The sequence below is a fragment of the Eumetopias jubatus genome, unplaced genomic scaffold, assembly GCF_037043125.1.
Source record: "Eumetopias jubatus isolate StellerSeaLion01/CBP00866 unplaced genomic scaffold, mEumJub1_p1.0 scaffold_12, whole genome shotgun sequence".
NCBI classification, from domain to species: domain Eukaryota; kingdom Metazoa; phylum Chordata; class Mammalia; order Carnivora; family Otariidae; genus Eumetopias; species Eumetopias jubatus.
This window is the reverse complement of record NW_028274818.1, coordinates 79,057,064-79,084,812: the sequence shown is the minus strand read 5'-3', so window position 1 is coordinate 79,084,812 and position 27,749 is coordinate 79,057,064. Positions and strand designations below refer to the sequence as shown.

At 50.3% G+C, this 27,749-nt stretch overlaps 1 protein-coding gene across 1 annotated transcript in view; it reads right to left on the bottom strand.

Moving 5' to 3' along the window:
* SNX29 (sorting nexin 29) overlaps positions 1-27,749 on the bottom strand; it is a 507,012-nt gene that overhangs the window by 179,652 nt on the left and 299,611 nt on the right. The window contains exon 16 of the mRNA XM_028117489.2: positions 1,121-1,237. Within this exon, the coding sequence (XP_027973290.2) occupies positions 1,121-1,237 (117 nt within the window). The remainder of the gene's footprint in view (positions 1-1,120; positions 1,238-27,749) is intronic.

The window sequence follows — 27,749 nt, the reverse complement described above, 5'->3', positions numbered from 1 at the left end:
ACTCAGGGAATGTCTGGCAATGTCTGGAGGCATTCTTGGATGTCGTGACTGGGTGGGGTGCCACTGGCCTCTAGTGGGTAGAAATCAGGGGTACTGCTAAACATCCTACACAAAGCACAGGACAGCCCCCACAACAAGTAATTAAGATCTTCCCCCTTAACTGTGGGGGATATATTCCAAGACTCTCAGTGGATGCCGGAAGCTCAGGATAGTCCTGAACCCTACATATACTCTGCTTTTTCCTTTATGTGATGCCCACGACAAAGTTTAATTTATAAATTCGGCACCTAAGAGATTAACAACAACAGCAAATAGAATAATTTTAACAATATACTGTAATGAAAGATGTGAACGCATCCTCTCTCTCAAAATACCTTGTTGTCCTCTATTCCCTCTATTCTCCTCTTTCTTGTGACAATGTGAAAGGACACAACGCCCACGTGAGGAGATGGAGGAGGTGAGTGACGGAGGGGTTGTCATGTGGCATTCGGCTACCAATGACCTCCTAACAACTCTCCAGAAGGAGGGTCATCTGCTTCCAGACCATGGCAAAGTGGAACCACAGACATGGGGGGACTACCCGAAGGGGGCCAAAGTATCAAGAGAGCCACAGTTTGAAAATCCTCTACTAGAACTGTCTGAGATACTCCTCAAACCACAACAATGACTTAAAAACAAACAAAAACAAGGGGCAAGGAGATATATACAGGTAGCATCATCTAAGTAAAGGTTACACAAAACCAAGACTGTTGCTCATGGAAATTTATGTAGTGAAGTATAAAAACAGGAAGGAGAAGGCTATACACCGATTTCAGAATACTGACTATGGGGTGCAGGGGCATGAAATGTTGCCAAGGGGACGCTTCAAATAGAATTGGTATCACCATGTTTATTCTACCCCTTCCCAGCCGAAGCAAAGCGTAGGGAAGGTTAATGCATGTGAAATCTGGATGGTGGGTACATGACAGCTCACTCTTTCGGTCTCCGTACTTTTCTATACCCTTGGCACTGCCAACGATGAACAAACTCAACAGCGTGGTTGTGGGCAGCAGAGGCTGGGAAGACAGACAAAGCAGGCAGAAGAGTGAGGCTGGGACCTTCCCAAGGGGGGAGCACTCACCGGTCCCCGCAGGTCAATGAGCTCCTGCCTCATCTGGGACACGAGGGCCTCCTTGGCCACCAGGGCCCTGTGCAGGCGCTCGTTGAACTCAATCAGCTCGCCGTGCATCTCCGCCACCTGGAACACACAAGCACCGAACAGTCAGGCTCAGAGGGAGGACCCACGCGCCACCCCCCAGCACGCGTCCCACCTTCTCCAGGCCTGCCCCTCGTCAGCAAGGCACCAGGAGGTTGTCAGGCCGGAGACACAACAGTGCTTACCTATGAACTGCGCAAACCCACCTCTAAGTCGAACACATCTGTGACTGGGTTGACATGAACACTACAGAATCAACGGTCCACAGTTTATGGTCAGGACAGGGCCCTATCAGGTCATTTTGGGCCTTTGGTTTCTATCCTTCACGGACACTTTTCTAGCCAAGGCTTTCTTCCTCATCCGAGTTGTGCCTGCCAAGAATCACCTGGCTAATGGCACAGGTGGAGCAACTGACCACTTCTGTTCCTCGGGGTCTTGGTTCTAAAAACCAGGAGCACAGAGCCAGAGCCTCGGGGCAATGGCGACGGTGACGGTGACAGATCCTACTGCAGTGGCACAACGACCCCTCAGTCACCGCTTCATCTTTGCCAGGGACAGCCCTTCCGAGTGCTCCTCGCATCTTCGTGACACGGGCTTCGTGAGGCAGGTGTTAGCATTCCCGCCTTACAGAAGGGCAACGATGTCACAGAGTAGAAGCAGCTAGTTCAAGGTCATACCGCCAACGAAGGGCTGACTCCAGGGCCCTGGCTCTCGACCACAGGGCCAGACTCCATGATTCTACCACTTACACCGTGAGCACGTGCAGCCCACTTGGGCCTGCCGTGAGAGCCCTCGAATGTGCCCTCGGCTCATCCCAAAGAAATAAAAAGAGGTTGTCATAAAGTAGTCTATGACTGATGTACAGAATTGACCACAGGTCTTTCCAGCTGTCAACTTACAAAAAGCAGTGATATCCTATATGGTCAAAACAGAGTAATTTCTCTGATTACATGAGCGATCTTGTGGGGTCTTAAGATCAAATTAGACTACAATTTAAACATTTTAGAGAAATTTGCGATGTCATCTTGCCATGCTCTTCAGGAACCTTGAAAGAAGATTGTTGCAACCATCTTAAGGAGAACCCCTCGAGAACTGAGAGGTCAAGAGACCTCCCCCCAGTCCTGTCCTCACGCTTTTCCTGAGAGATCGCCCCTCCCTTATACTCTAAGACAAAATTAGTATGAGACCACTTGTAATAAGTACTACATATTAAATATAAAACATACTGTCAGAATCAAGAAGGGATATAGGGAGACATTCTGTAGGAATAGAAAGGATCATTAACCTAAGTCTTGGGGCCTCAGGAGTAAGGGGGGGCCATTTTTTTTTAAATATGTTGTTATATAAAAGGTAAAAGGCACAAAAGGAAATACACAAGATATTAACATTAGTCAAGGGACAGATTTTCTTCCCATTATTTCTATTTTTCCTTACTTTTTAGTTTGCTAATAATGAACACACTCTCCCATTTATCAGTGGGTAGAACCACTTGGACTCTTTAAAAGAATTAAAATTATTCACCCGAAACTAAAGGCAGCCATGGTACAAGCAACACAAAATGCACCGGGCCCCCAACCACATCCTGATTCCTTCAACTTGCTCTATGAATCCCCACCTGTGCCCCACGTGCCCACCTCTTTCAAACCAGTGTGAAATGCAAAGTGAGAACAGCACAGAAGACATTCCAAGTACCATACAATTAACAACGGGAGAATAAGTCACTGAGACTTTAAGCAGCTTCTTTTTGTACAGACCTAAAATTAATGATTTCCCACTTGTGTTATTCCTTTTGTATAGTAAAAGCTCAGGATGAGGGCGCCTGGGTGGCTCAGTTGGTTAAGTGACGGCCTTCGGCTCAGGTCATGATCCTGGAGTCCCGGGATCGAGTCTCACATCGGGCTCCCTGCTCAGCGGGGAGTCTGCTTCTCCCTCTGACCCTCTTCCCTCTCGTGCTCTCTCTCTCTCATTCTCTCTCTCTCCCTCAAATAAATAAATAAAATCTTTAAAAAATAAATTAAAAAAAAGCTTAGGACGATCTTCTTTTGGCCTTTCACAAACAAATACAGTATCAGTAACGCCTCTGCGGATCCTCCGCACAGCAATCACCCAAATCCTCCATGAGCTTCCTCGGGGAGGAGAACGCGTTTACCACACAGTAAGCAGGAAACACACAACTGTCAATATTACTGCTAAATACCTGCTACTGTACCCCCACAAAACAGACCTTTAAATAAATGCCACCGGCATTTCCAAAGCAAAGCAAGGTTTTGCTTTGTTTTTGTTTTGCTTTGTTTTGCAGTGGGAGCCAGAGTGTTAAAACAATTTTCCATAAACGCATAAAACAGTGGAACATCCCAGCTTGCAATGGTATTTATCAGGAGCTGTCAAAACCCTGGTTCTCTTTTGCAGCCAGAAGAGTGACGTGACCACATCAGACAAAGCTTTCATTTCCGTAGGGAACTGGGGGCGGGCGGGGGGCGGCTGGAATCGGGGGAACTGAGGAGATAAACTGATGAAATAATTCTGAGTAACCATTAGAACTGCGATATTCATTGTTACTAAGCTAAACTCTGAAACTCTGAGTTTCTAGATTAGATATCCCTACATACAGTTATTGAGACCAACAGCTTTGATCTTACATAAACCATGCTGAGCTTACTGTTCCTTGAATAACTCTTTCCAAGTCTAGTGTAACTAGAAATGGATTCAAGACTCCGAGAGCCTCAGAACAGGAAGCGGAGATTATAGAAACAAAAGCAGGCAGCACAACCGCTGGCTGGAGCTTCTATTAGGCTCTGAGGGCACTCAACAGGTCTCACCTGACCAGTCCTTGTTTTCAGCAGCCACAGAGAGTCGCAGGGAATGAGACAGACAAACAGAAAGACAGACACAGGCTACCCTTCAGTCCATTCTCGCGCCGCCAAGCCGACCGAGTGATCCTTCCAAAGCAACATCCGATATCACCTGCTGTTTAAAACCTTCATTGCTTCCCACTGCTCTAAGGATAAATAAAAACCAAACACGCTCATGATCAGCCTCTCTAACGCCATCACCTGCCCCCCTCCCCAACATCTCAAGTCCCTCAGACCCACAGGTCTTCTATGTCCCATAAACAGGCTGCACTCTAGAAGGTCACCCTGAGACAGGAAGAAGAAAGGCATATCCAGCAGAAGAAACTGCAGGCACAAAGGCCCAAAGGTTGCTGGGGCTGGGGCAGGGGCAGCTGAGACAGGCAGTTAAGGGCTCAGATTCTGGGGCAAGACAGGCCTGCACTTGATCCCTTTACAGTGTGCTCTGGCGCCAGGCTCTTAACCCTGAGGAGCCTAAAGCCATTCACCTACAAAACGGCAATTCAAAGCCCTACCAACTGCATGGGGCCACTGTGCGGCCAGAATGAGCTGCCGCACTTAACCAGCTCTGCACTGTGTCTGTGCGTGGCAAGTGCTCGGCGGAGGAGAACTGGTTGTACAGGGTGGGTGATCACATCCAAGGGAAATGGAGGACAGGGCTGTCTGCAGAAGCCAGATGGAAAGGGGCCACATGTGCTATACCAAGGAACTCAGCTGTGGAGAGAGACTCATTGTTCCTCAGTAAGGAAATGTCACCAACAGAATTGCTAACCATGTGCCAGGCCTGGTTCTGGGCCGGGGGGAGCCCAAGGAAGGTCACGGGGTTCACACCCTAGAGATCAGACAAACTTAGAACTCACCGAGAGAGGAGGACTGGGAAAGAGGACGGGGCATGAGGCAAGGCCTCCCCCCGAGAGAACATTCAGGAGTCCCTCACTTCTCCCCTCAGCCTTGGCACAAGCTGGGCAGCCTCCCCCTCACCCCCACTCACAATGCCCAGCGCCATTTGGAGAGGCAGCCTCTCAAAGTGCACAACTCATGAATTAATAAGGCGCAGGCACTTCTCAGTCACCTTTTGGGTTTTGCCCTTTACGGTGGAGAGAAGACAGAAGACTTCTTGACTCTAAGTCAGGGGCTGTTTGGCAACATCTATCAAACTTTTAAAATCACTCACCTGTGACTTGGCAAATCTCTGTTGGGGAGTTACCCAGCCCCTCTACTTGCACCTGTGCCCAAAACACCAGTTTAGCTCCAAATGGCTGGAACCTACCTAAATGCTCAGCCACACAGGATCAGTAAAATTTATCGGCTCCCCTGCCTCTGGCCCCCCGGCAGACAGGACTAGTTGCTGGCTGCACTCCTTCCTGAAGGAAACACTCAGGCAGCCACACCCAACTGATCAGAGACTTGGCCCATGGATGACACCGACTTGGCATCCCTGGCATAAGGGATGGGGGAAAGCGTCATCAGGAAGGTGACATTTGAGTTCGGCTTTGGAAGACGAAAGCTTTGGAAGTTCAGGAGACTGAGCAATCCATTCCAGCTGGAGCATCAGAGAAGACGATTTCCAAAAATAATGTGGCTGTGAAAAAGCTTTTAAGTCTGTGAAAATCCCAGGAATTATCATAATTACCTGCCAAATCACGAAAGAATTATAAATTAAAAAAAAAAGCCTCTGGCATTTCCTTTGATATCGGAATGTTCTATCTAATCACATTCAAACAAATCATGCTTCTCCCTCCCTCAGCTACCTAATTAGACACTTCCCTGATTAACTAGACCAAGACAACCCCCAAATTTCAACGGCAACTGAGGCTCTTCTGGTCACATATCCCAAACTATCCGAGAACTTTCACTCTGAAGTCTCAGCATCGTTAAGTTTTATAAAATGCACAAGCTGTTCTTTGGTTCCAAATACACAAGCTGCAGGGAGGGATCTAGACCCTCTTTCTGTGATGAGGACACTGCACCCAGGTAAAGACGAAGACCCTGCCAATGCCCATCTGTCTTAATCCACTTTTGAGCACCAAGTATGCTCCAGGCCTTTCCCAGGTATTACAAGCATCTGCTCACATGACCCTCGCTCGAATCCCTCCTGCAGGCTGGGCGTGTCTCCCTAAGGATGAGCCTCTAGGCTCCGAGAGGCCAGGCTGTGAAACTAAGGTGTGGGGCTCAGGTAGTGGCAGGGCAGGATGGCCACGGTCTCTGCTCTCTGCACGCCATCTTGTGCTAGAGGAGACAAGCTGAGCCCTTCAGGGGTTAAGGAGAGGAGTGTCCCCACAGAGTGAAAGGAAGTAGTGCAGTGTGGACCAGTGACTCCCAAAACAAGCTGGTCATTAGCCACTTGGAGGGCTTTTGAAAAATACAGATTTCTGGCCCTCACTCTCAGGAACTGACTCAGTGAGGGGCAGGGAGTCCGAAGAAGTACTTTTTTAAAAAGATCCCACTGGCCATGATGATCCCTCAGATTTGGGAGTCACCAGCAAAGACCAAGGGGAAGCATTTCACAGGCTGAGGTATGAATTGCAGGTGGGCTAGTCCCTAGTTGCAGAAAACCTAGTGTTTCAGCCCAAATTTCCACAACAGCGATGTCACAGAAGCTTCTCCACTTGTCAGCCGTCCACTTCCACCTTCTCACTGAGGTGAACAAAGCCACAAGCGAGAGAAAAACTACCTCAAGCCACCGGCTGACAACAGACAGCAGACATCACCTCACGTGGTGAGATGCTGGCTAACGGTGCGGTTAGTCTGCGGCCGGGCTGCCCAGAGGGGCCCGGGAACAGAGGCCGAGATGCAGAAGGTGGGCTCCGAGCTACCCACCTGGGACAAAGAAGAACAGGAGTTGACAGTAAAGGTCTACAAATATTTAACACAATTTCATATTGCTATGAAATCAGGAATTCCATAGTTTTTCTAGACTTTTTTTTTTGTACACGTCAGTCTGCAATGAAATGGAAATGGTGCTCTTCACCACAGGTAGTTTAAAGGCACCTATCTACAACACATAGGCTATATTTGAAACAACGTCTTACATTAATGATCAGAAACAATGATGAATGATGATGAAAAAAGAAAGCCAAAATAGGACCGTTTTTAGATAAGACTTGTTGAGTTTTTTAAAAACAAGATAGAACTGATTGCATCAATACCTGTCCTTCTTTCAGACTGTGTTCTTGCACAGTGTCAGTCTGAGCTTGAAAACCAAGACAATTAGGAACGGTAACTAAAATACTGAGTACCCACACCCAGGCCAGGACACACAGTCTCAGAAGTCCTGGAAAAGTTATAGCTGCCATCACCCTCTTTGACCCAGTATGTTGAGTCTCCTACAGTTGCCTGAATGTGCCCATTTCCCATGGGAGGAAGGTGAGGCTCGGGGGCTGAGGAAGTCTCAGGTCCCAGAGCTCAGGAGTGACAGCTGAGATCTGAACCCAGTTATCAGGGCTCCAGAGCCAGTATTCTTTCCACCACTCAAGCCCTCAGGTGATGGATCAGTCACGGAACAAGGGAAATCCTGGAACCGTTTTGGGGTGAGAGGAAGCCTGGGCTCAGAGAGGCTGAGAGCCCTGTGTAAGATGTCCTGCTGCTAAAGCCAGCCTGTTCCTCCAATGGGGGCAGGAGACTCGCAAGGATGCGCAGTGCTCGTGGGGAGATCGAGTCAGGCGCACTTACTCTGCTCTACCGCTGCTCCCCCATCGCTCCAGGAAGCACTTCATCGGATGCTGTGCCTCCCTAGGATGTGAACGCTCTTACCTTTCCTCATTTCAGAGCTGAGGGGATGGAGTCCCAGAAAGGGTAAGCACCTTGCCCATGGCCACACAGGAAGCCAGCAGCACCGGAAGCAAGAGTCAAAGTTCCGAGTCCATGTTTTGGACTCTTCTGCCTGGCCTCTCCACCCAGCATCACCAGGATGCTGAGCCACTGTCTCAACAGCACAGCACAGGGCCTGCCAGCGCTGACGAACCTGGGCTCAAGGACTCAGAGCACTGCCCCAGGCAAGGAATACCGGCACACTCACACCTCCCCTCTGGACAACACATTGTCACCCGTACACAGGTGCACACGTTAACATACATGCACTCCAGGAAAGGAACGGTCACACACACGGGTGCACACGGCCCCTAGGAAAGGGCATGGTTACACATGCACGCACCCCCCCCCACAGACACACACACCGAGGAATGGCACCATCAACCCTACAGGGCATGGCTGCCACCAGCAGGCAAAGACCACCATCTGGGCTCTCTCTGGCTGATACCACTGCCCTCTGAGCCCCCAGAGGCCCAGCCTCAGACCGTTTTACAGACACCCACACTGAGGAGACCCTGGTGGCACAGGAAAGAGCACCCAGAGTAAGCAAGAACCTCTGCTAAGGCAGGCCCTACCCTGGAATTCAGAGTCCAAAGGAGAGCCCCAGAGAACGTTCTAGGAGTGCGCAGGCGCCGGGAGGAGCCTTCCGCAAAGTGGTTTTTGATTCATGTGAAGACATTTTGGAAACCAGTTTCTAAGTGACAATTTCAACATGAAGACATCCCAAGGGATGTCTCAGGTATTACTTCAGGATGGTTCAAATCAGGATGGGATACAGAAAAACAAGGGATGTGGAGGCCCAATCCAGGCTCTGTCTACTCTCTGCTCTGTGACCATGAGTAGGTAATTTCACATCTCTGATTCACACTATCTTCTTTGTCAAATGAGGACACTGTCCCTTATTGTCCAGGTGTGCCATGAGGAGCAAAGAGAGAGAGTTTGGTAGCTCCCAGCCCACCCCAGTGAACGATCCTTCAGTAACCATGACGAGCACTTTCTAGAGTCCGGCAGCGTTCCAAGGGCCCTCCACGCCTGCACAAAGTACAAGCCTAGGAACTACAGCTCTATGCCCATTTTACAGAAGGCAAAACCAAGTTTCAAAAAGGGCAAGTGATTGTCCAAAGTTACAGTCTTTCGGAGGGGGGGTCAGTAAACCCAAAGCTCACAACACTGCATTACCTGTCTTCTGAGTCTCCCCAGTTTCCTCCTTCTTTCCAGTCCGCCTTTCGCTGTGATCCTGCTGGGCCGAGGACGGAGTTGAGAGGGGGGTGTTGCTGAGCCCAGGAGCTGCTCAGGCTTCCCCGCACTTTCCCCCCACCCCACCCCCCGATGAGGCAGCAGCTCTGCGATCTCGGGACTGGTCCTCCTCGACATCACATTATAAAGCTGTCAAGTGACACGCTCAGCCAAAGCCTGAGACAGACCCATCCTCAAGTGCCACTGAGATAGGCCGTGTGGGCTCTGTCTGAGATAAGTAGAGGCTTGTAAGGAAACCCTGCTGATAAGTTCAATTTGAAAGAGCCTCCCTTAAACTCCTCCATAGCCAGCCCCTGTGTGTTCAGAACCGCCGAGCTTGAGTGAAGTCATACTTGAAAACATTCGGCTGGGATTACAATTTAATGGGGGGAAAGAAATACCCAGAAAGAACAACAGCTCAATTAATAATGGGATGCCTCTGAGAGACAGATGTTTCGGTAACTGTGCCAGCCCCGGCATGGAGCTGCTGGGTCCCAGTCCCCAGTGCTGGTCCTCGTTTCTCCTGACGCGTGACCTTTCGGAGAATACACAGGGTGAGTCGTGGAGAAAGGTCACACGGAGCAGCTGTGAACAGCCCAGATAAAGCCTTTTCTTTCCTGCCTCGGCTAATGGCCCTTAAAGAGCAAAGGCAGAATATACAGAAAGCGTGATAATCAAGCAGCAGCCAACACCTTCCCAGCGGCTGAGACAAATGAGCAATGACGGGAGAGGAAAAAAAAAAAAAAAGAAAACACAAAACAGAATCATGAGTTCCAGCCTTCTGCTGAAAAATGCGCTCACACAAGAGCAACACACAGGCAAGAAGCAGCTGCGAAGCTCCCCAACAGGTCCCATCACCTGCCACCCTCCTGCTGGAGCCCCAGCAGAGAGGCCGCCTGGCACTGTGTCCAAGGTGCGTGCCCAGGGTCAGGAGACGATGCCCCGTTCCTAGCAGAGCCTTTGGCCAAATTGCTTTTACCTCTCCAGGCCTCAATTTCTCCTCCATAAAATGAGGGTTGCTAACAGTGTAAATCTCACAGGGCTTCTGTGAGATTTAAACGAGTTAAGAGGTAAGAAGTGCTCAGCTTAGAGCGTGGCATGCACCAAGTACTCCATACTGTTACAGCCATTATTTGTTACTAACCAGGCACCAACAAAAGCATCTGGTGCCACAGGCCTATACCATCTACAACGTTAACCTCTCTCAGATCCGCTCCCTCTCCTCCAACGGGTCACCCAAGCCTTGGGTCAGAAGGGCCCCCATCTCCCACGTGAACAAACATGACAGCCCCTATTGTCCATCTTGTTCTCCACCCCACTCCCAAGTTGATGCTCAAACGGCCCCCCTGAAACCCAAAGCAGATCACACCAAGTCCTGCCTAACACCTGTCAATGATGCTGACCAATACGTGCCATCCACAACTGACCTCAAGCTAATACGGAGGAGGGGGCGGAGGAGGTCTAGCACGCAGCAGGACTGGTCTTGGAGGAGCTGGGTGGGGCCCGTAACGGGCACAGAGACCTAACGTGACACCGTTTTTGTCTACACTGAAATTTCTCCAGAACCCAAAATTTAAAAACAGCTTTCAGTGGCATCCCATTCATTTCCTGGACATAGGATTCATGCAATGGAAGGAGAGGTGAGGTAGAAGGAGGGGCGAGGGGGGAGAGGAGGGGAGGCAACATTTCAAGGGGAAGACTGACATTGACCAGACTACCAGCTCCTCCTCCAACTCATTCCCTCGCACACCTCCTAACACCCCCATCTGCCCTTCAAAGCTTAACTCAAATCTCAGTCGACCTCCCTCCCCAACTCCTTTGATCCATTCACGCATCGTCTCCATAAAGGATGCATCAGCAGTAGCTGGAACAGCTGCTGTTTTCTGAACACCTAATACAGACCAAGCATCTGGAGGGCCACAGATAAAGGATCTTTTGCACAAATAACAAAAAGGTGTGCATTCCGGGTAGCTACAGCCTCACAGGGCCTAAGCTCAGTGGGTGAGGCAGGGGCTGGATAAAGCTCCTATTGGACTCCGAGCACATGCCCTTGTGCAGCGAACAACCTGAACAACTGTACACAGTGGCCTTAGACATCCTGCCAGGTGCTACTGTTGCTCCCATTTCAGAGGGGAGGAAAATGAGATCCAAGAGTCTAGCACCCTTGCCCATGATCACAGAGAGATTACTGCGATAGCTAACACCCAGACCCACATTCTTTTTGTTACACAAAGCTCCTGCAGGAGGTGGCACGACAATGCCATCGCCAGCCTTCGGGCACCCAGCAGACAATGCTGCCTCCCACACAGTTCACAGTCCTGGAATGGAGCACAGGATCTCGCCCATCTCCACACATCTTACTTGGAATCACTGACAAAGCTGGCAACAAAACCAGACACTTCTGGGCTTTTCTTTGCTGGATCAATTATGGGAGGGTCCATGGTGGAAGAGGACCAAGTCTCCTTTCTGTTAACACCAGGGATAATGCAGTTTACCTGGCATCATACAATGGTTGTAATTATAAGCCATCACAAGTACAAGATACGGTGTTCGGCTGAGCTTGTTGAAAGGGGTGAAGAATTACTTTAGAAAGCTTTGCTGGCCTCTCCTTTCAAAAGAATTGCTGTTTCAGGCTGGTTCACGGGGGACAACTACTGATTCCTGAGGACCCCAGAGTGGAAGGCAGATGCACCTCATCCACCTCCCAGCAGAGAAAGCCTTCTCCAGCCTGCAGGGCCAGCACTGAAGGAGGAGGAAGAGGGGAGCCCTCATCACCAGGAACCAACACTGCGCACGCAACTCTGTGTCAGACCCAGTTCTCAGCATTACCCACACATCCGCTCACTCGCAGGCAACCTGTTGAGGCCCGGCCACAGCAGATTCCCTTCTTTGAAAACTCCTCTGCAAGAGCTAAAAATGCTCAGACTCATCCATTCGACAAGTTTTGATGGAGCCTCTACCACCCACCAAGCCCTGTAATTCAGCACTGCGGATACAGAGGCCCACAGAAGGGATAAAACCCTGGCCCTGGCGGTTTCTGCATTCTAGCTACCATCCCCAGGGAACAGGGGAGGACACGGAGGCTTACAGAGGGGAAGTCCTAGTCAGGATTTACCAACAGAGAACTTGGGATCCGAACCCAGAGCCCATGCTCCTAACTACTACCACGGGGTATATACGATCTCTTGCAGCCCTGGAGTCATTATTTTATAAAGCTCCTCCTGAGGCCAAATGTGCCTCCCTGCACACTTCCGAACGACTACCGCATCTGCCTCTTTGGCCCTTCGCTGGTGTGCCAGGCACTGTCCTGGGGGCTGGGCATCAGCAGTGACCCTCAGGGAGCTCCCTGTCTCCACGGGATTCAGACTCTGACGGTCCCCACACAGTGTGGCCAGTGGTGCTGCAGGAACATGGAGGGGAGACCCCGACTCAGCCTGGGCCCAGGGGAGAGGTCCAGTACCAAGCTGAAGCTTGCCAGGCAGGAGGAGGCTAGGCAGCCGAAGGCAGGAGAACGAGCTAACACCCAGGCCCCACCTCCAAGCCCCTGCACTCTGTCTCCTCAGCTATCGAGTGGGGGTCTGTCACAGAAAAGGCAGGGCTGCGGGGAGAACCAAACGGGACAGGAACACACCTCAGAGCACCCAGGGTGGCACACGGGAGGTGCTCACCATGGGACAGCTGCTTCTCGTTCCGCAGAACTAGTTGCCAGACCCAGGAAGTTATATAATATCACGTATCCAACACCCACTCCCCATTCCAGAGGTTTCTTCAAAAATTATTTCACCCTGGAGTGTTGCTTTTACATTTATTGTGCAGAGTGCTGGAAAGCACAGAATTTCATATGAAGATGTAAATTCTGAAATTATATGGCTCTCTGTCATATTCCAATGTCTTCTAAAAATGAGGGGAGGCCAGCATACATTCTTAATCATGTTCCATCAGAAGGAATACAGAGACCTCCTGAATATTTCAAACACGGCTCACTATATTATGCCCAAGTTTCAAAAGAAAGACAGTAAATGAAAACATTAAATTTCATGATCAAAAAAATGTTTTTCTCCTTGGAAAGTCCCCTTCTCGTATCACACAGCACTCGCCTCAAGCTGAGAGGGGGCCCCCTTGGGGTAATGGTCACGTGGCTTCTCCCTGGGGGGGAGCCAAGTGGTGAGCAGGGGACACAGACACCCGTACAGAAGGAAGGTCATGCTCAAGTTTAAGCAGGCAATGTAGGGTAGTGGTTTGGAGGATGAACTTGGAGCTGGACGGCCAGGATGGGGAACCCCATCTGCCAGTCACTTGCTCGGTGACCTTGGACAAGTCATTCAGCCTCTCTGGGCCCAGCTTCTGCATCAATAAAATGGCAACCACAGAAGCACTTACATCCCAGGGTCGCTAGTAACGGAGTCCATACACAACTAGGGCTCAACTGACAGTGCCCCAACTATGACTATGACTCTTGTAGCTCCTGGTAACACACGAAAATGTGTACACCTGTAACGTTTCTTGAAGCCCCAGGGTCATTAGGATACAAAGACAGGATAAAATGGTTTAGAAAACAAACCAACAAAAAGCATGCAATTTAGAGGCAGACAGACTGGGTCTGATCCTAGGGTCACCCGTGGCCGGCTGCGTCCCATGAAGAGCAGCGGCTACCATTTCTCCCCAGTTCTGAACATTTCCAAGTCCCACTGTTGAGACGTTACCCTCTTCCCTGCAAGGGGCACTGTGCCATGTAACTAAGATGCAACGGATGCGTCAGTACCGAGAATACGGCCCAGCCCTCAGCAGGCATTCCACAAACATCACTCACCTCTCTTCCTTCCACAGAGGGCCATGGAAACAACTTTTTCTCTGGGTCACTGAAGCCCCATGACATATTAGTGAGGATAAATGCAACAGTATCACAGCGGCTCCTCCACGATCGACCCCTACAGAGGGCCTCATCAAATGTGACTTTCCTCCATCTTCTAGGACTCGAAAAGCTCATGCTGGACACATAGCATGGGAAATCAACTTTTATTGTGTTACACCACCAGGACCGGGGAGTGCTTGTTACTGCAGTAGAACCAAGCCTATCCTGACAAACACAATCCTTCAGTGTAACAGCCTTGTATCTCCCGGACTCTCACAATGGGCCTGGAAGTCTGCAGAACGGCACAGAGTCCAGAGAAGTTTGGGAGAGGCCATCTTACAACACCCATGGGAAGGTGGGATCCCGTTCCCCATTCATCAAAGTGGAACCTAGACTTGGACAAGTTAAATAGTGTGTTCAAGGCCATACAAATACCAAGGGGTGAAGCCACAATGTGAAAGCAGATCTACCAGCCCCAAGGTCTGTGCTGTGTCTGCTACACGGGCCCACCAGCAAGTGTTTTCCATCTATTTCTCGCATGTGGCAAGGGCCCTGAATGCAATGCAGGTCCTCCCTAGGCTCCGGTGAGAACTGTAACCGCAGGCTGCACACATTCTGTGTTCCACTGTGCGAGGCCCTTCACCAACATTCCTTCACTGCAATATTCACCTCTCTTCGAGATGTATTCCCATTTTACAGGTAAGGAAACAGAGGCTTCCAGAGACTACAGGAGAGCTCTCACACAGAGATGCTGGTATAAATAAAGGAAAGATGCAGACAGAGATGGGCAAAGGATACAGGTTCCTTTAACGGAGGGCAAGAAAGATATTCCACATGAACAGCTACAGAATAGGAGATTCAGGAACACTCTATTGGTGGAGGATCCCTGGCCCTCATGGGCCCACATGGTCAGACTCTTGAGACACGTTCCTTCCTAGAGGAGGGAGAGAGGCTGCGGAGAGATAACCCCTTCTGGGCCCTCCCAACTGTGCGGGAGCTTTGGGCCTCTCGTCTCTTGGCTACCGGGGACCTGTGATGATAGCACCTGCCAGGTCCCCGAGTCATCATGTCCCTGAGTAATCATGTCCCTGAGTCATCCCTGGGCACCAGGTGGATAAAAGATCACTTCCTCCAGAGCTTCAGATTCAAACCCAGATCTGTCCAGTTTCAAATGATGCTCTTCCCACTCTGCCTCCCAAACCCACCCACCGACCCACCCAATATTTACTGAGCACCTACCATGTGCCAAGCACCATCTACACACTGGGGACACAGCAGTGAACAGACTGCCCCAAATCGCTGCCTCCCGTGAGCTTGCCTCCTAGTGCCCAAGGTTACAAGTGCTTACTGACCACGGGACGGTGTGTTTGTGCCCTGTCACAGGGAATGGGACTACAAACAAGAGGCCCAGCTTCCAGTGAGATCCTGCAGGGTCCTGACTGCGCATCGGAGGCAGTGAGCAGGTCTCACTGCAGCCGGACTCCGTTCTTGCTAGCGATCCCGGGAAAGGAGGAGATGGATGTGACAAAGACAAAAGCAAAGACGGAAAAGCGGCAGCAACAGTGAATGCCTTCTGGCTAAGAAATCAAGCTGATCCTTACGTCTTAGATTAAAAATAGTTTTTTTCAAAAGTGATCATCTGCAATATTCCCCGTTTGATGCTCAAAGACCTCTTGCCAGAGGCCCTCATGTTGAACAGTCCCCGGTTTCCTCTGCCCACAATCCACTCCTCTCTTCTTCAGCTAATAGAACCCTGCGTTTTCTTGGGAAACCACCCCTCTTCTGCTCTGAGGTCAAGCAGCTTTTGGGGGGCTGACCATACACCCCTGGTCCCAGTCAGCATGTGCCCTGACCTCACCCATCGGTACCTACCACCCTGCTGGCCACAGTGACTGGTTCAGAGATGGCAGGAGGCTCGATTCCAAGACTCTTGGTAGAGTTAATGAAAAAAAACCCCTCTCATCACCAGAATTGCTAAGCTCATAGGATGTAAGATGAACCTGCTAGAAACCATGAGACAGACGAGAGAGAGAGAGAGAGAGAGAGAGAGAGAGAGAGAGAGAGTGCACCTGCCTGAGAACAAAGACCATAAAGAAAACAAAGACAAGCAAGAGAAGAGCACACCCATGTATGATCATCTGACTCCTGGATGCTGTCTGGCTCAAGGCCAGATGAACCGCTGGGTGGGCCCCCAATGTTTCCATGAACCACAAGGCTTCATTTTTTGTTAAAACCCAGTTTGCACTGGGTCTTCTGTCTTTTAGCTTAACGTCCTGACGACCAGAGCCACCAAGTCATGTCTGGTCTCTGCTTGAACACCCCTAATCGCAAGCAATTCGCTACCATTCATCTTTACACAGTGATGATGGCATGTTCCTCCTTTCTGCCTAGAGTCCTAGGACTGACCCATGAGGGTCAGGTTGGAAACAAGCGCCATCCCTCCATCCACAACATCCTTTTACTTAAGGGGACTCACTAAGCTGTGGGACAGCATCACGAATTCTACCCTGGGAAATGCTGTATGGTCTTGGGCCACACATGTGGGCCTCCCATGTATAAGGTGAAGGGTCTGGGGTGCAAAGAATTAGATACACTCCCATCTCCCAGGCCCTTGCCACTGGGTAAATCAAGAGGTTTTGGATGATGTCCCCTTATCCAGGTACAGTGTGGGCTGGGGTCTCAGGCAGACCTCATACTGTGAGACCCCAAACAAATTACATGGCTTCATCTGAGACTTGGTTTTTCCACCTGTCCAATGGGATGTCAATGATTCTGATTTTCCAGAGCCGTTAAGGGAATGTGGGGTGCAGTGAACAGCACAAGATACCTAACAACAAAAACAGAGAGTGAGTGTCGTTATTAGGAACATGTCACAGCAGGAAGGCAGCCAAGGCAGGATGGCTCCTTTGCTGGCCCATTCTGGAAACGACGAAATAGCCTGAGGATTTATGAGCAAGCTGCTGAAGAGGGCACACCTCCTTCCCTGTTTCCCCAGGCCTCATGCGCACCTCTGCCCTGGTTAAGGACACGGGCGGCACACCAACACTCTCCCTTGCAAAGGAAACCGAGGCCTCGTGAGCACATGAAAAAGGCAATGTCTGGCCCAAACAGCTGGTCAGCCTCCGACCCTCACCATGACTCAGCCTCTGCAAACACCTCTGAGACAAGTGGGTGGAGCTCTGCCTATGCCAAGAAGAAAAATCCATCACGGGACAGACTGGAGGTTCTCCAGGGGCAAGTGCCTCCCGGCGAAGCGCTGCGGAGAGAACAGGACTTTGGCTCCAGGATGCTGCACGTCCCAGTTGACGCAGCTGCAGCTGAGGGTGGGCAGGGAAGCATGAATCAGCAGTTACTCAGCCCCCGAAACTTCCACTCTGTAAGGGCTCCGAGGCAAACCCTGCATGCTCACGGTGCTTTCATTCCTAGAACTGGACGGGGATCAGGCCAGCCCCAGGATGGCGAGGGAAGGTGCTGAACTCAGTAGCTGACGGCTAGGAAAGGCCAGGTTCCAGGGGTCCTCCAGGAGCCAGGCCACCCCTCACTGCCACACTGAGACGGGCTTTCAACCCCTCCACTCAACATCTGGCGAATGGGTGGGGAGATGCTTGCAAGCTTTTTTCTCAGACAGGGATCTTTAAAACCTCTTTACATGCCCTCAGCCAGTCCTGTGGTTTTAAACACCGTGTGTACACGGAGGACCAATAAATTTCTTTCTCCTTCTGGGAACCCCAGACATGCATATTCCACTGCTCACTCATTTACTTCAAAGTAAATGGCCTGAAAACCAAACTTGATTGTCCTCCCCTTGCAGCTGCCCCCATTACACCAGATGACAATTCACTGCCTTCCATTTGCGTGGGCCAGAAACTCTGGAATCCTCCCAGACTCTTCCTTCTCTCATAGCCCTCAAGCAACCCGTAGCAAAACCTGATGGCCCTCCTTCCCCGGCAAATCTAGAAGCCAGCCACCCTCTTACAACTTCCCACCAGCATGCTGGTCTAAGACACCATGCTATCTCACCCAGACTCCTGCAAGAGTCCCTAGGAGGTGCCCGCCACTCGCCTGCTTTCAACAGAATGGCCAGTGCACTGGCCCTGCCTGTCCCTGCTCAAAATCCACCAGCGACTCCCATGTCACTCAGAGTCAAAGCCATGTCCCTACAAAGGCCTAGGAGGCCCAACCTGACCAGGCCCTTACGTCTCTGCCCTTAACACCATCGCCAGCCTTACACCGGCCTCATTTCTGTTCTTTAAACATACAGGCCTTTGTACTTGCTGTGCCCTTTGCATAGGACTTTTCTCCCCCAGATAACTAACCACACCTGGCTCATTCTCTCTCCCACCTGTGGGTCTTCATTCCTGGCTTGTGTCACTATGAACTTGCACGTTCACACTGTACAAACTATTTCTCCCTACCCCAGTGCTCCCCAACCTTGTTCTGATTTCAGTATCATCTTTCCTATCAGCTGACTACTTTTCTTCATACTCACTCCAGCCCCACAAGAAGTAAGCAAGAGGAGGGCAGCGATTTTGGTCTTGTGTCCACTGCCATACCCCCAGGGATCCTAACAGTGGCTCCTGCACACAGTAAGTACTCGATAAACGTATGGAGCATGTGGGGAGAGAGGAATATACATCACCTCTAAGCATTTTTTAGATGTTATGTTCAATGCTTACATGTTAGAAAAGCAAGTATTAGAACCCCAGGACTTATTTCCACAGTGAATGATCTGCACCTGCAACCTCTGGCCAAGATGTAACTTGGTGCACGGAGTGAATGTGTCCCCTGGCCAAGATTCACATGTTCAAGTCTACCCATAACGTGACGGGATTAGGAGACTGGGCCTTAAGGAGGAGACCGGGTCACCAGGGTGGAACCCCCATGAATGCAACTCGTGCCTGTCTTTGTTGCTTCAGGCTGCTATAACAAAATGTGGGTCAATTATAGAAAATAAATGTATATCTCAACTGTTCTGGAGGCTGGAAATCCCAGATCAGGGTGACAGCATGGTTGGGCTGGTGACGGCCCTACTCCAGGTGGCAGTTGTGTGCACACGGGTGAAGGGGCTGGGGCTTCCTTTACTGGGACACTAACCCCACGCCTGAGGACTCTGTCCCGGTGACCCCCCCCCCCCAACAAGGCCCACTTCCTAACACCATCACCTTGGGCATGAGGTTTCCAACATAAGGATTTGGTGGGGACACAAACATTCGGACCGCAGCAGTGTCCTTCCAGGAGGAGACCAGAACGGTTGCTCTCTCTCCACCATGTGAGGATACAGGAAGACGGCCGTCTGCAAAGCAGGAGGTGGCCCCTCACCGAGGCATGGATCTGTCTACTGTCCAGATGCCTTCAGGGCACTTTCCTCTAGAAGCCTCTACACACCCATCCACTGGCCATCATCAGTCTGCCTTTAACCCTTAGTGGGCCCCGCGCCTCCAACAAAACGGCTCCTACTACCTCTGCCTTGAGCCTGGGCCCTTCTCACCAGCCCCCAAGGCTCCCCAAACTCCGGAACGCTGTGACGTGGACGTCAGTAGAAATGTGATGCCCAGCCCACTGCACCCCACATGGGGGCCCCCACTGTGTCCACGAAGTACAAGTATAGAGAACGGCTCAAGTACAGAGAACCCAGACCAAGGACCTGCGGCCAGTGCAAGACAACCGGTCCCAGCAGAAGTCCTGGGGTTGGCATTTAACCTTCAATAGGACAGGTTGCTCTGTAAGGTGGTGAGCTCCCCAGGAGCACAAGATCTCAACAAGCAAAGACCGGTCCCTGCCAACCCTTCCAGCCTCATTTCACACTTTTGTTTTGACCCTCACTCCGCCCTGGTACAATGCTCTCCTAGTTCCTCCTGATGAGCCCTGCCCCATTTCAGAGTCTCCAATGACCTTCCTTGCTCTTCCTTCTCATCACTCGGAACTCAGCTCCAATGTTACCTCCTCAGGGTGGTGTTCCTGGACCACCCTGTCCACACAGGCTCTGCCCAGCCCCCGCTTTTGCTCACCTCATGCCTGTGTGTAATCCCTTCCCCTCATGGGTGGGCTCGACCCCGCGACTACACGTGAACAAACCAAGTGGCAAAAGCACTGAGACATCATGGTTAAGATGAGTCACAAGAGACTGATGCGCCTCAGAGGGGGCCCGCTGCCACGTGTGAGCCGTCCTTCAGGAGATGCCCCGGTGAAAAGGAACCGGGGGCTGCCCACAGCCCCAGCCAGCACGACCTGAGGCCCAGGGGGGAACCGGCATGTGATGTGGCAGTGACAGACTGGCACATCCCCACGTGGGATGGCAACTTTTACCACAAATCCACACAATGTTGTTTTCAAACACTACATTTAGGAGTCTTTTTTTTTTTTTTCTAAAACACAGAAACCACAACTAATGTGCCTAGACTAACTTCTTCAGCTTATTTTTAGTCTGTTCCCTTTGCTAGAACATAAGCTCCATAAAGGCAGGAACAAGTCCGTCTTGTGTGCTCGTGGGCACACAGCTGCACACACCAGTGCCTGGCAGGCGCTCAGTGTTCGTGAAATGAAAAACACAACATCAGCAGAATTTCCATGTGAGTTAGGTCAGAGCAGGGAGGCTCCGGATCCCACTCCCTCCAGTGTTAGCGTTCTGTGACATCAACCACACTGGGAAACTGCCCCTGGGAGTCTCCTCAGGGGGGCTCCACACACTGAAGAGGACACTCGTACGTTCTGAGCCAATGGGACCGGCTGACGCTGGTGGAAGCGTGCCAGTCTTGCACAAGCTGTCTCACCTAAACCTGTCACCATCAGGTAGGCATTACTCCCCCTCATTTTACATATGAGAAAACGGAGACCCTACATTGCTGAAGGAACTGGCCAAAGCCACCAGGCTGCTCAGATTCAAAGCCAGGTCCGTCTGATTCCCAAAGTGGGGCGCTGCCCTCCACACTACTCTGAACGTCGAACTACTGCTTTGGCCAAATGAGTCTGAAGAGCTGGGACAACTCAGCAGATGTCCCCTGTCTCTGAGCAGTTTATTCTGGAGAAAGAACTGGCGTGTGATTTCAGTACTGACAGACTAGTACTATGCATATGTTGCTTTGTAAATTTAGGCAGAAATTAACAATAAAACAGATCTTTAAAAACAACTTGCTGCTCTGCCAGGAGCATTAACACATAAACTCACTGTCTTCAGTAGAGGAAAAGGAAATCATCACCAGGAGAGACGGGGGATGGGCTGGGGGTGGGGATGTGGCTGGAGATGCCCACACCTGGATGCTGGGGCAGGCCGAGCAGGAGAGGGAGGGGGTATGGGACGACACACCATTCTTCACTTTCCATCGCCCCCCCCCCAAAGGGAAGGTGTTATAGGAGCCCAGGAATGTGCTGGGCCAGGCTAGCTGTCTACTTTCTCAGTTGCAAAAAGAGATAGGAGCTTCTCTCCACTGAAAGGATGGAGAGTCTAAAGTAAAAAGAACAGGCTGTAGTCAAAGAAAATACTCAAGGACCAAGCCTTCGGGGGGATGATGTTCAACTGAAATAGGCCGTCTGAGCTAGTACGGTGGCAAGAGCCAACATCCCTATGTCTCACCCATTCCTTGATGACACCACACACACACACACACACACACACACACACACACACACACACAGACACACACACACACACACACACACACAGACACACACACACACACACAGCTTCCAACCTTCCAAAGCAAACTCCTTGCAGTGGACTCTGCTACTTACTGCCCAGCACAGACTCCTCCTTCCAATAGAACCTTGGAGTTGCCTTTGCAAAATCCAGCAACTAAAATGAAAGGTGACTATGTTTAACTTTACATGGAATGACCATACCCAAAGTCAACAGTCTAGGGCCAGCTTCATGGGTATGTGACCACTGTGGTCACACAGGCCTGTGCTCCGAAGAGGTGGCCCTGCCACTGGGGCTGAATGCTCCGTGCTCACCATCTTGAAACCCTTCATGATTTTACCTTGGAATCAGTGCTTTCTAAGTGAGATGTGATGGGCAATGGGGTGTGTGCGTGAGCAGAGAACACACAGGTTCTCTGCTGCCCAACTCTCCTTCCCCCACATAGGAAGTGCTGCCACACTCCACTCCAGACCAGGGCCTGGTGTGCACATGCCCACACAGGCCACACTGTGGCAAAGGCTCCTGGTGCCTGTGAGGGCGTGCACTTGCCCAGCAACTATCCCCATGCCCAAGGAAACATGACGTTAAAAGAGCAAGTAAAAAATTTTTAAAACACCCTGACAGGACAAGAAAGAGACTGGAAGGGAGGAAGACGCTTTAATCCTATTTTTTCAACAAAGAGCAGCGTTTTCATTTTGCACTGGACCCTGCAAATGATGCAGCCAGTCATGTGACAGGCAAATGACAGATCTAAGGGAAATATTTCTGTAACACAGATGACAACAAGCTCTTACAAATTATCAAATGAAAGTATCCCTCTCCCATTTCTCACCACAGGCATTTGGCATGACTGATGCCACTCCCATCCCAAGTGACTGGTTCGGGGACAGCCACATCAGAGTGTACAAGAAGGGAGGAGATGCCTGTAGAGGCTTCTGGAAAGAGAGGTTGGTTCTGCCTCGTCGTGGGTGGTATGACCAGAGCTGCTGAGGGGGTGCCTAACAAAGACGGAAATGCACACTATGAGAGCTCAACAGACAGGAGGGAGGATATGGTCCTTCGCCACCACTTCTGAGCTGCTGGGCTGTGCCTCATCTGCAGCTGCCTCTTCCAGGACAGTGATGAAAGCCAAGAGTCAAACTGGTGCCTAGGAAAGGAGGACCCTCAGTGGGTACCTTAAAAGATCTCCATTTAATAGCTTTGGGGACAATGTGGCACTGTGCCACGAACAGGACTCATAACAGAGAAGACAAATCTAGATCTGCATCCCAGCTCCATCACCTACAAGCTGACCCTGAACAGGTAACGCAACTTATGTTCAGTGTCACGTACTCCGTGTTCTTGTCTGTAAAACAGTCTACTGCTCCCTGCTGCCTAGGGTGGTTAAAAAGGCAACATGGCGGGAAGGGGCCTGGGAGGCTCAAGTCAGTTAAGCGTCCGACTATTGATTTCAGCTCAGGTCAAGATCTCAGGGTCGTGAGATGCTCCAAAGGGGTGGCCTTTGCTTAGGATGCTCTCCCCACCCCGCCCCTCCCCCAATGCTTGCATGGTCTCTCTAAAAAAAAAAAGAAAAGAAAAAAAAGAAGAAGAAGACAAAATTGAGAAAAAATTCTCAAGAGCCTGGCCAATGCTGGTATTCAATTAATGTTCAGCCCCTTGGCCTCCCGTGGCTTCCTCCAGGGCCAGCCTCAGGGGATGGCTGCAGGACACAGGGCTTCCTTGTACCTTGGTCTTCCATCTCTAAAATGGGAGAAGCAACGGTTTGTCACTCACCACCCCTTCAAAAGACCCAAAGTAGTACAAAGGTCACCAGTTTTAATGCAAACCCTGGACAGACAGAAATCACAGTATCCCTATCATTTTCCACTTGGAGAACAGAACTCTAAGGTGACAGTATCACCGTCACCACAAGCAGCTACCAGTGGGGCGTGCCAACGTGCCCAGGCCCATCTAAACAGCGTCACGACACATACAGGGCAGTGCGAACAGAGCTTCATGTCACCCACTACAAGTTGTGTTGTTTTGGGGGTTTTTTTGTGTGTTTTTTTGTGTTTTTTTTTTAAGTCCTGCCAAGAACAGCTCTGCAGTAAAATTTATTTATGGTTCCCATGCCACTGTGGCATGCTGAGCAGAGATTCTGCTTTGAATATCTCGGCCCTACCTGCGTTATAGTGAGTTCCAAATGAAAACTTTCTCCCTAAAAGCTGCAAGATGGCAACATGAAGTAATCTCAACCTTCTGCTACCTACGCTAGGAACAATCAGTGCCTCTGGGTCTCTGGTGATAGTCTCACTGAACTTGATCCGAAATGTGAATATTATGCTTTCCTACCTTCCCGAATGCCAACTGGTTCTTCTTTGAATATAATGGTTCAACAAAGACAAAGTGTCCTGACCTGACCACTGTTAATGCATACAGACCCAGAGCTACAGTGTGTGTTCTCGGATATTCCCTGATCCTTGGGAGGCAGGAGAGGGTGGAGGTGACAGGTCCCACTGCAGGGTTAAAACCTTGATCCTGCCAGCTCCAAGCTGTATGAGCTTGAGCACCACCAATCCGTGCTGGGCCCTGACATCCTCACTTGGAAAACCTCTGTAAAAAGGAACGGACACAACCTGGGTACAGAGACTTAACATGCTGCCCGGCACACAGGACAAATGTAGGGAGCCTTAGCCTTCTTTGATTGATGAAGTGAATTCTTTTACTCCACACAATGACAGTTTCAAGTAAAATTGTAGATTCTTCTCCACATCTGGAAGCAGCTTCCCGCTGTGCCCCAGCCCTGCCTGGAGTCCAAGGCTCTCAGAGATCTATGACCTATGACCCAGCCCATGTAAGACAACAGCCAAACAGAAATGCGTACAGAGACGCCCACCGAAACCACGCTTTCATAGGACATCACTGTGGGAAGAAGTGCTATTGTGGGTCCCGTTGGCCTCTTCCCATTGCAATTTAAGTCATTCCCCACAGGAAAAGTCAGGAAGCAATATTCCATCTCCCCTATGTGCATCTTGGCAGATTCCATTTTCTGGCACATAGTTGCTGAATGAAAGCTGAATGAATGACACACCTCAAAGTCTGTATACGAAACCAAATCTGAGAAACTACTGCTTTACAGCAAATAGTTGATCATTTAAAAGCAGAGGGGCCAACACAAATGCCCATAGGGCCTGGGCAGGTAAACCGTGAGAGAGACAGGCTAGGCGGGGACACATCTAGAAAAGGGGCGACCACTACCCAGGCCCGGGTAAGCACAGACCCAGTGCTGATGGATCTTTCCTTTTTTTTTTTTTTCCAAGACAAACTGGAAATCAAAGATTTTATTATGGGGAATGTCTTGGTTGTTGAACACTGTCCACAAAATCAATTTAAAAACTTTGTCAGGCAAATGAAACAGACCTGGGGTCCAGATGCAGATGACTTTGCCAGATTTGAATCTCTGATTGAAGGGAGTCCCGCAAATGAGTTCATCTTGAAGGGGAAGAACCCTATGCCGTCAGAGTAACAGCTTCTTTAGCCATAGGCTTCACCCATCAAGGTGAAATAGATCATCTACGCACAGTGTTTGACAGTGCCCAGCACACAGTGACGTTCAACTCCAGCCTGGTCCGGCTTGTCCCTGAAGTGGGATTCCCTACAGAAGATGATGGAGCCTGCTAGAAGAAAAGCCCCAGATCTCAATCTCCAATGTCTCTCCATCAAAAGGCCCGTCAACAAGCACGTCCTACTACAGATGCCCCAAGGGAAGAGGGTTCATCTGCATTGTGCTTCATTTTAAAACATCCCATCCAGAGTTTCTCCACATTAGGGCTGTAAATCAACATTTATCATCTCGGCACAATGGCCTTCAGTCACAACTTGAAAATCTGCAAGCGGTGGTTTCGGAAGGGACACTGCCTTTGAAGTGTGATTTTGTCCTTATTTCCTTTTCGCCGAAAGGGAAGATCCTTTGTTTTTATCTTTCCTAAAAGGCGATCCAAAAAATGAACATCCCAAATGTTGAACAAATGGACCCACCAGCTCCAGAAGGAAACCAGCATTCCCAGGAAGCTGCATCAAGTGCAATGAAGTGGCAAAGAAAAGCATGGGACACAGAAAGGCTGGACACATGCAGGTCAGCAGCTGCTGTCCCGATGCTCAGGCGGGTCTCTGGGGACAGCCAGACTGGATTTGGCTAGCCACGCCCTTTCCTCAGTCATGCAACCTTATGCGGACTCCCCGCTCCTCTGCAGTCCCTGAAATGCAGGCTCTGTGCAGGATGTAGATAGTGGTCCAAGTAGGACCTTATCACCACCTTGGGAAGAAATCCTCCCGAGAGGATATGGTGACAAAAACATACATACACGGAGTCAGACAGAACTGGGTTTGGATCTGGACTGTGAGCCCCCCAGAGCACAGAAGCTCTTGCTTACAGCCATAAGCCCAGCACCTGGAACAAGACCAGACCTACCACAGGTGCTTGACGAAAAGCTGGGAATGAACAAGTGAATGAACAAAGCCTGAATTCAATGCTTTATCATCTCACGTCACTGGCCAATAACATCCTTTCTCTGAGCTTCAGGTTTCTTCTCTCTCCAACAAGAAAAATGCTGCCACCGCACTCCGAGTTGTTGTAACCTTAGGTGACTATACAACACGGCACCCAGTCCTTCACGGATGTCACAGACTCACATTCCTCCTTCCCGCCTCCTTCCTTCCGTTCCCTCCCGTGTGAACACCAGCAGCACACATGCATAAGCACACACCAACAACAGGAGAAGAGCTGCCAAGAGGGTCTCGGAGTTGGCCCGGGACAGGAGCTCTGCTGGGTAGAACTGAAGCTTGAAGGACCAGAGCAGATATGGTGAGGAGGAAGGAGGACGACGGAAGCCAATGGAAATATCCCAGGAAACCAGACAGGACTGTGAGGGCTGAGCAAGAGTCCATAGGAAGAAGCTCGACAACAGGGAAGTGACACTGGTCAGGCTGGGCGAGTAACACAGAGGCAGGGTGTCCATCCAGGGGCTGCCGATACAGATGAACCCGGAAAGCAGGCCTCAAGATGGGGTCTTCATGAACCAGAAGCATCTACTGAAGGATCCTTGGGGAGCCTACAGCCACCCCACCAAGCATCAGGTCTTTCTCAAGCTTTTAGACCATGGCCTTAAACGTGATCGGGACAGGAGATGATCTGAGGGCATCACTCCAACAGGCATAAGGGAAACACGGAGAGTAACACACATTTTTTTTTAAAGTATTGCCAATAGAGCTGCTTTAACCAGACATTCCTAACAGGCATGACTACTAACGAGCTACCTCAGCTACAAGCAAAAGGTAAATGTTGCTCAGAATCCAAGGAAAGTGATGGTGCTTCATCAAGGAAAAACCAGATGCAACCATTGGGCAATGAGGTTGCGACACACACATGCACACACGCACCTGTACACAAGCATGCACACACGCACGCACACACTCATCCCTCATTCTGAGCCAGACTAAAAGTTCATCTTCCTTGACCATCATGTTTTTTTCCTGAGGTGAACAGTAATAATATTGACAGCAGCAGTAACAGCAAAAATAACTAATGTTGATGCTGTAAATTATTTACATCCTGCAATAAGTCTTCTGTTGTTCCCATTTCAAAGATGGGGAAACTGAGGCTGGAGGAAGCTAAGGAACATGTCCACAAGGACACAGCACATCTGATGTGACACTCCAGGCTTCCAGCACCTGTATGTATGAGATGCTGCTTCAAATGCTTTTCAGAATAAGACAGAGGATGAATGAATGAATCAAATTTTAGGGAGCCTCCAGCCCATTTTTGGCACAGCAAGGCCATAGCAATTTGTGCCCAAGGAGACTGACCTGGAACACAGTGAGAAGGTGCTAGTCTTTCTTCAGTCCTGTTATCTCCATCTCCATGTAGGAGGTCCTGAGAATCAAGCACAGCCAAGTCCAGCCACCTGGGAAGCTGGCCCTGAGCGGCTGAAGCCAAGATGCTCTCTCTTTCTGGAGAAGGGCCCGGCAGGCCTGGGCTCTGGGCTGCAGCTGCCCGGCTCAACTACCTGCTGGCAGGTCACCTTACGCCACCATTTAAACTCCCCAGGACTCAGTTTCTTGCCTGTAAGATGGTGATGGCAGCGCCCACTTAGCTGGCAGAGCGGTCGGAAGGACTCAATGGTCTGCTTCTTGCAG